The sequence below is a fragment of the Liolophura sinensis genome, chromosome 6 (genome assembly GCF_032854445.1).
Source record: "Liolophura sinensis isolate JHLJ2023 chromosome 6, CUHK_Ljap_v2, whole genome shotgun sequence".
Lineage (NCBI taxonomy): Eukaryota > Metazoa > Mollusca > Polyplacophora > Chitonida > Chitonidae > Liolophura > Liolophura sinensis.
The window spans coordinates 75,227,545-75,238,943 of NC_088300.1; the positions used below are offsets into that span (position 1 = coordinate 75,227,545).

Genomic DNA, 11,399 nt, shown 5'->3' on the forward strand with positions numbered 1-11,399 from the left:
TTGCACTCATCTAAATGACAAGGTTCAAGAACAGGGATGAGTTTAACAGATCAGGTAAATTTAGGACAGGAGAGCTTCCAGCCTTAATAAACGGACACTTAGCTATTGACAGCTACATTGTACATACACGTAATAAATCAATCCAATCAAACCTGCGCCAACATAGTATAGTTCTATTTTAGTACTACATAGAGTTAAGTTAATGTGATCCAGCAGAGTCCCTCCCAAATGGGGTAGCCAACGGAGCACAGATGGTTTTTATTGACAGGCTTGATAAGCAGAGAAATATTTCCAGTGTTTTATCTTTGGACAGCTCTCGAACAACTCCACATATATTCAAAATTCATAGACATTTTATTATTTTCTGCTCCACGTGTCTATAAATAGGCATCCTCCTCATTGATATTCTTTATGACAGCTTCATCACCTTACATCATATTGATCAAAATGATGATTTATGCCCGATATGGCAAGCCATTAAATTGGAAAAGAAGTCTTTAACTACAGTTCTCGTGAAACTGCCATTAAACCGAAATATGATTATCGCAAACCTCTGCTTAAAAAAGGCATCACCTACATGCCGACCACCAGGTGGGTGTTAGCTTTTAATTAGATTGTGGTGTGTTCAGGTGTCACAAATCCATACATACAGGTGACAGAGGCCGGATTATCTGGCTGATTAACCAGGAAAATTGCTGTTGGAGCATGTAAGATGATGTCTATACATGCATGTATTCTATTTAAATAAAAAATTCTCATGTTTTAGCATCTTTGGAAAAGATTCTGGAAAGATAAAAGAGAACAATTATATCAATTTACACCAAAAAAGCGTTGGGGTATTTTAAAAGGTACAGTAGGTCCATCATTCACTCAACACAGGTAGGATAGGCAATGCTTTAACAGCCAAATTGTAAAAAGCTTCAGGTGAGCACTCAAAAGGGACTGTGGTTGTGGGTTGTTTGTTTTCCATTGTCCAGTGTGTTACATATTCATGTCCAGCACACAGTCAGAATTTGGTGGGGTCTGTTATGCTAATGTGTGGTAGCCCTGGCATGTAATCTGACCAAATCATCTGGGCTGGTTGAAGCTGATCAATGTAGACTGAAACAGGGGGGAGGGTTTGTGGTGACCATATTACAGCATCTCACTGTCTTGTTAATACTAAGCTACCCATTCCCTGCTCCCTGGCCACATCTTCCTACCGCAGGAACACAACCACATTTGGGAAGCTTCCACAACAAAGTCCTTTGTAAGAACAAGAAAATCAATTCAATGCTGCGCCAGTTCCATATCAACAGCTCTGCTTTGCTACACATTACAGATAACGCAATATTCCAGCTATTACCACACTGTGTGCCCTTCCCTGAGTATAGCTTCACTCCGACCAATAGAGTCTCCTCGGCAAGCACTCCATTAAGGAAGTGCGGCCTGCCTGTGTCATTAAGATGATATTGAAATGAGCAAGAGATGTGAAGGCCTAACATCTGGAGGTGTTCTACCCCCACATCAATAATCTATTACAATCATAGCGAGCAAACATCTCCAGCTTTTACTCCCTGACAACTGTCTTGGTAATATTTGGGGTTGGTGGCCACATCCTGCATCAATACAGGTGAGCCAGCTGGGCACTCAAAAACAGGACGAACACTAAAGTTATGTTCACAGATCACAATTTGTTACTAATGCTAACTTATGACCTCGATACAGCACTTGCCATACATGTATACTGAAGTTATAAAGATTTTAAAACTTTCCTTCAGAAGTAAACTTTAGGTAGTTTTAACTAGTACTCTGCATACAAGAATCTGGATGAAGGTCGACCACTGAGCTTCATCGATGATGGATGCATGCACATCCTACTCATGTTGACCAGCCTTCTGGATTTAATGCGGAAATAATCAGTTGTAATAATTCACAAGTGGTATTTAAATGCTGTGCAATTAATCACCGGAGTTTGTCTGTTGGCAATTTTACAGCTAAGACGCTCGCCGATATTGGTTCCAAATCTTGTCTCAGACGTCTACACTCGACTTCACTGGGGAAGAATGACCCAACATTACCCTACACACCATTGCGTATCCATCTTTTTTCCTCTCACTTTTTCCCCCTACTTCAACAGCCGGACGATTTATTCAGGATTAATCGAACTTTCTAGAGACTGAGTCAAGTTCATTTTGGTGCATTTAATCAGAGAACAGCTATGGATCTCTTAGGCTCAGCAAGGTGCTTCTGCTGATAATGTCTCTAATTTTCAGAAACTTCTGCTAAAGCGAGGCAAACTGCCATTAAGGTTGTGCAACATTATTACGACAATAATTAATCTGAAAAAATTAATGTTAAAACTGGCTGACAGTGGTTCATTTCATAGCAGCCTTTACCATTTTATCCATGAGCAAACAGAATGGCACACTACTGTGGTAAAATTTTCAATCTTCCAAATGCTTCCATTCAAATTATATGTTGTCTAACCTCAGAATTAACAAAACTATCGAACAGACTCTTCTTTCACAATATTCTGATAGCACAAAAAATACATCATCATAAAAGTCAGATAAGTCTTGATGTGCTTTGGGAAATGCCACCAAAAAGGCTGTAATGGCTTACCCATTAAATTTTATCCAGGTCTTCCGCACGATGCAGTGACAGCTCCAAAGGCTTGCCACACAGTAAAAAAATGTCACTGAAAAGTATTTATCACCTAAAGTCTCTATAGTCGTTAAATTATACTGTGCTATTCATCTGACCTTCAGTATCCAGATTTATTAACATTTGGAAGGTGTAAGTATGTGTGGTGGCACTTAGCAGGCATTCACCAGTAATAAGGTTATGACTAAAAAGATTTACGGATAAGAAAAAACCAAGATGGCAATGTCTGAACATCTGAACAAATGATATAAAACTATTGAGTGTCACTAAAAATGCCAGAGCAAGGAATATTAACTAATTTGTTATTGAATACTGATGAATGAACAAGTTCAAATCAGTGTCATACTGATACACTAAATAGCTACAGCCTTATCATGAAAGTTATTTGCCTTATTTTTGACAACTGTTTATTGAAAAAGATTGAATCAGGATGCAAGTTTACTTCATTGAATATGTCTAAATATTTATGCACAATTCTTTGATCAAATATACCTAAATACCCAATGATACTTTTGATGCCAACCCTTAAGTTTTTCTAACGAGAAATGAATGAATCTTCACATTAGAAACCCTATTAAGTTGCCATATATGGTGGATAAATCAGAGTCTAGCAAAATCACTTGAAAAAAGCTATTTTTTTTTTTTTTTTTTTTTTTGGTGAAATACAGTATATTCATGTCCTGGGCCTCAGCCACAAAGCTGGACAGGTTCTTTGTCAGGTGCCAGCAGAAAAGGACTGTCCCCAGTCAGAAACTACATAAATACACAATGTCTGAACTGAGCTGCCACATCCAGTGCCTATGAACTCTTAAACATGTCAATGACACAGATCTCAGCAAAGGACAATTTTCAAACCCAACAGAAAAAGGCCACAACTGTCACTAGGACATCTGTACATCATTGCTGGTGTGATTTAAAGATTGACATTTCAATACTTTGACATGAAAATAGGTTGAATACATGAAAATAGGTTTTGAAGACAGGTTGGCAAACAGACAGGGCATGAGCATCACCAGTTAGTGGTGTTATTTGTCAGCTTCCCTGCCCCAATTTCAGGTGGCCTCTGATTACCTCGGGAGCCTATCACGAACACAGACCTGCGAGTCCTAGCTCCAGATCTACAGTCTCAGTAAAGCGAAATCTTACCATTTCAACTGATTTGCATTTTGACATTGATTTCCTCTCTAAGAGCTCATTCACATAAATTTTACAAGAGACTTGTTTTAAATCACTGTAACTGTCAAAGGAACATGTTACATTCTGAGCCTGGGATTTAACAGTATTTCACTTAAAGTTCAGCATTCTTCAACTGGCACATTTTGCTTGATTCTGACTTATTTACCTTATAGGGCTGCTTAAGAGTTTTTTCCTGAATTCCTTATGAGAAAACCTTACATGTTGGCATCTAAAGTATCATTTTAAGGCATTCAAGCGCTTCAGAAAGTGTACTTTTACATACCAAACTTAAGAAGAAATACAGTAGTTGTTTCCCACAAATCAGAAAACTATTTGGGATATAACAGTGAACAAATAATTAGTTTTGTACAGAATAACCAGTGTAACACATGTAACATCTTTCAAAATAGCGAGTGCTGAAATATGGGCTGAATAAGATATTGTTTTCATTTTATCAATTATAACAATCCAATCAGCAAATGCTCACAAAATTGAGCCTCTCTTCACTCACATCCGCTACTTTATGTGCTACAACAAGCGTAATGTTTCATGTACTCTTGCACACAGGCCCTCATCTTGGTGAACAAATTTTCACCTAGGTGTCATCCCTGAAGAATCTAATGTGCATTAATGTCAGTCTGAAGGACACCTGAAGAATCACCGTATATGGTAGAGTAAAGTTGTACTTACAATTCTTGCCACAAAAAGCGTCTTGAAAGGGTCAGATGTGCCCTCTGGATCTTCAGCTGGATTCCCTGTTAAAACATCAACATTCAGTTATAGAGGTAAGAGAGTTTTGCACTGCACAACAAAGAGCGTATTCCTCATCATATTCCACATGTAAAGTTGAAAACATGGCAGACAAAATTTGGTCAACCTAAGACAATACATAAGACATGCCTGATAAGGACTAATTATGCAGAATAAGAAATATTTCCGTGAGCATGATTGTGCCAATTAGTCGTCTGCTTTTGGCTTCATTAGGAAGGTAACATGGGCACACATTTGCACCAAATTTTAGCCAGTGCATGCTGAAATAATTACAAAATAGTACAGCCATTTTGTAACAATGCAGCCATTTTGCAACCGTACACCCAAATTTCTTGGGTGCTTGGTCTCTTGCATTACTGTTGATATCAAAGACTGAATTTGTATACAATAATAATACGGCCAACTTTTGGGGGTATATCAGAAACCACACATGTATCTTGTTCCTCTGGAAATAAATGTCCAACCCATTACTCAATGCAGAGACTAGATGAGCACATAAATACTGTTGAATTACAGCATGAGTTATACTGTACTAACGAATCAGTCCTGGTATTGTCATGCATGTTCCGCTGCTCTGAAAACCCATCAAGTATCAGATCAGTGAGGGTTACTTTGTCAGTGGAGTTTCCTCTACCTGGTGTTTACTACACAGAAGACTACAGATCTAGTCAGCTGTGTGAAATGCCCAGGGTCATAGACACAAAGAAAAAGTAATTAGATACATTTAACAGAAGTTTAAAACACTGTCTTTGTGCACTGCATACATGAAAACAAAGCTTGTATCATTAATTACTAACAAGTGAAGCATGTGAATAATTCAAAATTTCAGGTTATTTAGATGATGAATATTACTTCCATGCCACGCATGGAGACAAAGAAGCAACTATGAAGTACAGTTAGGCTGCACATCATTTCATTTGTTCTGAATGGACACTTCATTAATCACCCAATGGCTGGATATACCCTAGACCACAAGAGCTGTAAGCTGCTTGATGTACATGTAAGGTATTTGTCTACAGCATCCATTTTACCTTTAGAGGAAAGATGGTCATCCAATAGTGTTCATATCACTTTATGTAGGACATCTGTCTCCTTAGTTATTGTTCAGCGTATCCTGTTTTGGTTCTTTACAGCATTGCTTGGTGCTAAACACCTTAAGTATGGAGCAGGCATGGTGTTAGTATAACAATGCAGGTTGTATGAAGATATGTGTAACTATTAGAAGTCTTTTATTGCTTGTTTGCACAAGACCTCGCACAAATATTGCATATCTTACCAATAAGTTCTAATCTGTGAAAGGGGGAGCTTCCCTCGGTACATGCCATACAAGATGTTTAGTGCTGTCAATGCTAAATCCATGGTACTAGAGCATCAACAATGTGTTTAACCTTTTACAATATATCCTGTGCTAAAGTAAATTTCACTGAGACTTAGAAAGTCAAGCCATTATGAATAGTTTGTGACCTCACACAAGAAGTCATACATGTCTGGAGTGACAAACCTAACCACATTCTCAAATTTTAAATGTGTAGTAACAGAAAACTGTGGACATCTGACCTGTGTGGCTAAATACTGTTTACAAATGTCACTGTGTAATAAACATGACAGAGGAAATGAGTAAATAATAAGGACAACATTTTAAATGTATATTTGTTTATCATACTTCTTATAACAAGAATGGCAACAACAAGCTTTATGACTGTAACAACTCCAAATGACAACCAAAACAACAAGTGCCATACACGTGATGTCATTCTTGATAGGGAAGGGACAGGAGTAAAGAATAAAGTGACTTATCACAGTGTTCAAATGCCGAGGGCAATGCTGCACAATATTATGTAGATCTTCACATCAAGTCCAACTGAATTTCAATAAGAAGTTAAGGTATGTGTTATTTTTAAGTATAGTTTTGTTACATCATTGGCAATGTAGAATATAGTCTTGGGCTAATCCATTTAAATGGAATCACTGCGACTGAGATAAATGGTCAGACCACAGCACAATATATTACTAAATATAATTTAGAATAAATTTACTTCCAAAAAAAAAAAAACTATTCTCTTGTACAAAATCTACAAATTTTTTATTTGTTCAAAAAGGTACAGTATCAAAATGTGGATTTATAAATACTTGGTGATGAATGGGAGAAAGTCTCACAACAGATTAATGAACTTCGAAAATCAAAATAAAATTTGCACCTCCTTTTTGTATGTATATATTTGTGCACTGCTTTTAAGTTTAACCTATTGAGAACCAGATTTACCAGATGTGTGGAATTAATTAAATTCAAATCAACATGGTGATCATGTAATTATGACCAGTCACACTGCACACATCGATTATATATACATATATATAGGCTTTCTTCACTGAAGAGCACAAAGGGAGAGCACTCAAGCCCTCACCTGCTCATATATATATATATATATATATATATATATATATGCGCATGCTTCACTAGAACATGTAGATATTTACAAAATGCACTATTGCATAGAATGCCAAAGTAGAAATTTGTATAAATTTACTCACACAATGCCAGGTCCTGTTCCAGTTTGTAAGCAATCTGTTCATTTCGTTCCTTTTTCTGGAAGATAAGAGAATTTAGAAATACATTTATTTATTTGGGGTTTTACGCCGTACTCAAGAATATTTCACTTATACAACACTGGCCAGCAATCAATCAAATCATCATATACATGAAAATCGGGCTTAACCTTTATAAACTTTGACCATAAATCACCAAAGTTTGCTCACCACCAATCTGACATAAAAATGTAGTAAACGCCATTAATTCAGGATTCATAATCTGTTTTGATCCATCAACAAGCCCTGGTCTTTTCCATATTTCTAACATACACATTTTCATCTTTTGGAGCTTCTTCACTTGATAAACTTTTTGAAAGAGATAAAAAATTGGTGGCTGAAGACATGGATAGGTTAAAACTGCCAGTCTGTGAAGGAAGTTTAAAGAATTAAATGCAACAATCTGGTACATGGTTATAAATGCCTGCGCATATCAACAAATGAGAATACTGGAGGCTTAAACATATATAACAGTGTTCTTGTTTGTCTCTATCTTTGGTGCACTTGAAAACTTTCAGTACATTTAAATGTACTCACAGTCCCGTGGGTCTATAATCATACGCTGGCTTTCTGTGCAGAGTTCATGTTGACAAGGAAGCTGGGATTTAGTATGAAAGTACTTGCATGTACATGTAAATCAATGTGTAAAAAAAGTCACTTGTTTTTGTATCTCAAAAATGTTATTTACATGTATGATGTATGAGTCAGATACATCTGACTGATATCTAAAGCCAGTTAAATATACACCAGTCGCAAATGTATTACTGTTGTTTCTCTGGCCATTAGATATAAAATCAGGACTAGGGACCTGAGGTAACCGGTTTTACTTGGGTGAAAAGCTGCATGTCCAGGTATATCTCTGCACACATGTACAAAGGTCAAGTGTGTATAAATGGTGAAGATAGCCTTGAGCTGTCACCTGTTCCCATTAATGTAAACTGTTCTTTGTCTTTTTTGACGTCATACTTCATAGACCTGCTTCCCTTTACTGCATACATACAACTTTGTAAATGTGTTGTCCAGCAACTTTTATTCTGAAATGTCAAGGTTACAATTGGTTGTATGCCATGATTTACAAAATAAATACAAAAAAGATTTAAAAGGCTTGAAAGTTGCTCATTCAGTCAGTGGTGTGCTCACAGAGGCAAACATTAGTCTAGCAGGCCCTCATAAACGATGTGAAAAGGTTTTATTTATAGACTCCCAAGACAGAAGACACTCAGTGGACCATGTCGCCTTATACCAAAGTCCCATTTCAAACAGGCTATAAATACATTCCAGTAGACTTCTGGTGTCCCCAAAGACGTCAATGCTTACGTCAAACGTCCTTCTAGGTCACTGGGAAAAGGTTCTTTAACATCATAACTTTTGAAGTTAGTTCAACTTCTTGAGAAGATGCACTTTATTGAGTTTTCTAATTAAAGCTTAATATAAGTTTAATTAATGTAATAGTATACATGAAATTGATGTGACGTGACAGGGAGTGGAATGTTATATTAAATGCATGTAAATACGTGTATGAGCAAACTGGCCTACATGTCCATTTACACAACTGAGTTTATAAAATTGTTATTTCTTTAATTATACTCCTTTTACTCAGCAATAGATTTATTATAATTCGTTACTGAAGACTGACCCTACTGTACTTCCTTTGCAAACAGAAAGAAGGTGTTACAAACTTCAAGTCCTGTTAAAATTCTCAGAGTATTGAAATTTTAATAGTAAGAGAAAATATTTAAAATAATAATCAGAGTTTACTGCTTTTTGTGAAGTCATATTAGGCTATTCTTCACATCTATTCCAGCCATACCTTTATTACAACAGCTATTTATATAAGCCTATCCAGCTTATGCAGATTATCAACTGAAGGATACAAATGCTCTTTGTTGTTGGCTCTACACTGCCTTGTCTTAAAAGGAAGCCCACTTTGCAAACCTAGAGCCCATTCCTGCACTTGAATAAAAGTTTGCAGGCATTAAGTCAGTATGATTCACATGAATTCCTTGTATTAGCTGCAGATTAAATATATGCCATCTTGCAAAATTTGAAATGACCAGCATGTTCCAAAAGTGGGAGGGAATCTGGCGTCCGCAAATAGAAAATTATTACTTCAACTATATCATATGTGCCATAAACTCAACTTAATATTATTTGATGCATCACCAAGAAGTTACATGGGATACCTAGGGGGAGACAACCCTACACATCTAGCTGCTTGCTTTTAGCAATTTCACCACATATGCCAGGTTTACCATTTCCAAGAATACCATTAAAACATTGGATGTCAAGTCCATATCATAATGTCCAGAAGGAAGAAACTGCCAGTTTAAATACCTTTCTTTCTTTGCGCTCCTCTTTTGTTTCTACTCGGGTGGGTGGTGGTGTATCCTTGGGGTCCTGTGAAAATAAATTGAAGAATTTACACAGCCATTCTTTTAACATATGTGTATACATGAAATTTGCACAAATACATTTACAGTTCACACTGGATTTCAGGAACATCAGTGGATAAGTGATGTTTATCCATTACATCAACACAGACAGAGTATAGCAAGAAGAATATAAAGATTTAACTCAAACTTTAAGAAACATGAGTAAATTATATGTACATATAAATGAAGTTCTAGCCCAATTCTGAAGCCTGAAGATCAACAACATGATGGCAACATGTAAATAATAATAATACCAGCAGACATTGCTTTCTTAGTCCAGGACACTGAACGTATTTGTACTTTGTATTATTTGTCTTTACTTTTGTTCAGTAAAACTATGCTCTATTCACAATCTGGAATTTGATTTAATATATTTTCTGAAGATTAACAACATGAGGGCAACATGTAAATAAAAATACCAGCTGACATTGCTTTCTTAGTCCAGGACACTGAACATATTTGTACTTTGTATTATTTGTCTTTACTTCTGTTCATTAAAACTATGCTCTATTCACAGTCTGGAATCTGATTTCCTATATTTTCTCATTTTTATCAATTTAGCTTTTGCAAACTGCCAGGGAAAGTGGGAGCTAGGGAAAAGTTTATATGTCTCTTCTGGAATAAGTTATTGTTGGCCTCCAAAAGACAAAGGTTTACACTTTTATAATTGTACTTATAAACTGAAGTGTACTTATGTACTGAAACTGTCTGCATCAGATCATAGGTGAAAGAGTCAAAGGCATAGTTTCTTGGACATGTTGGATAGCAATAATAATTAAGTCAAGGTATCATTACGTAAATGGAAGAAGAATAATGTAATTTTACATTTACGTGGTGATGCCTCGACTTCATTATTATTACTGTACAACTATGAGTCTTGAGTAGTACATATTGTTGGACAGACTCAAGCTTTAAACATGCTGAAGTTAGGAAGAATTTTTCCCCCACAGCCATCTGCACTATTGTCACAGATTCAAGTAGGCATGATCCAGGGGCCAGTGAAATGTCATGATTAGGCAGTGAAGCAGAACCTAAAGTAGCTGGTACTTCTATTAGTATTAATACTTCACAAACCATTGGATAAAAGTATTAAAATTCTCAGTGCTAATACTCTTATAGTTGCACAAATAATAAGACTGTTCTTATGCTTACTCTTGGAATTTCTCAAATGTACTCTGCATGATCTTTAGTACACATAGTACTTGCATTCTACCTTAAATCCTGGTTCTTTACTTAGTGACGCAGCCATAAAACTGTTTAGGCACAGGTAAATCATATTCTATCTGTGTAATTCCCCTGGGGCTAAAACTTATTTACTGTATGAGCACTATTTCGGGCCACCAGGCATGGGTTTTTATTACAAACTAGCTGCTACATACTATAGCAGTGACTGTAGCAGAGTTGAGCGAGAGTTCCCAGAAGTGCACGTACAGATGACAAATCCTGTGACCGAGTACTTAATATGTGATGTGGATTTACCGTTAATAATTCATTAATACAGGAAGTATTCTTCTTTGCAGATCTACTTGAGTATTACATGTGTGCAACACATTGCCATTAAAGTTTAAGGTGATTAGTAAAATACTTCTTTGCAGATCTACTTGAGTATTACATGTGTGCAACACATTGTCATTAAAGTTTAAGGTGATTAGTAAAATACTTCTTTGCAGATCTACTTGAGTATTACATGTGTGCAACACGTTGGCAATAGTTTATGGTGATTAGTAAGTTCATAAAATTAAGTTATATCACTTAATTATTAGTTATATTACTGTTTATGTTTTAACA

General features: G+C 36.2%; 1 protein-coding gene across 1 annotated transcript in view; it reads right to left on the bottom strand.

Moving 5' to 3' along the window:
* LOC135468467 (U1 small nuclear ribonucleoprotein 70 kDa-like) overlaps positions 1 to 11,399 on the bottom strand; it is a 57,169-nt gene that overhangs the window by 41,669 nt on the left and 4,101 nt on the right. The window contains exons 3-5 of the mRNA XM_064746746.1: positions 9,514 to 9,576; positions 7,126 to 7,180; positions 4,513 to 4,577 (exon numbers count right to left, since the gene is read on the bottom strand). Coding sequence (XP_064602816.1) covers positions 4,513 to 4,577; positions 7,126 to 7,180; positions 9,514 to 9,576 — 183 coding nt within the window. The remainder of the gene's footprint in view (positions 1 to 4,512; positions 4,578 to 7,125; positions 7,181 to 9,513; positions 9,577 to 11,399) is intronic.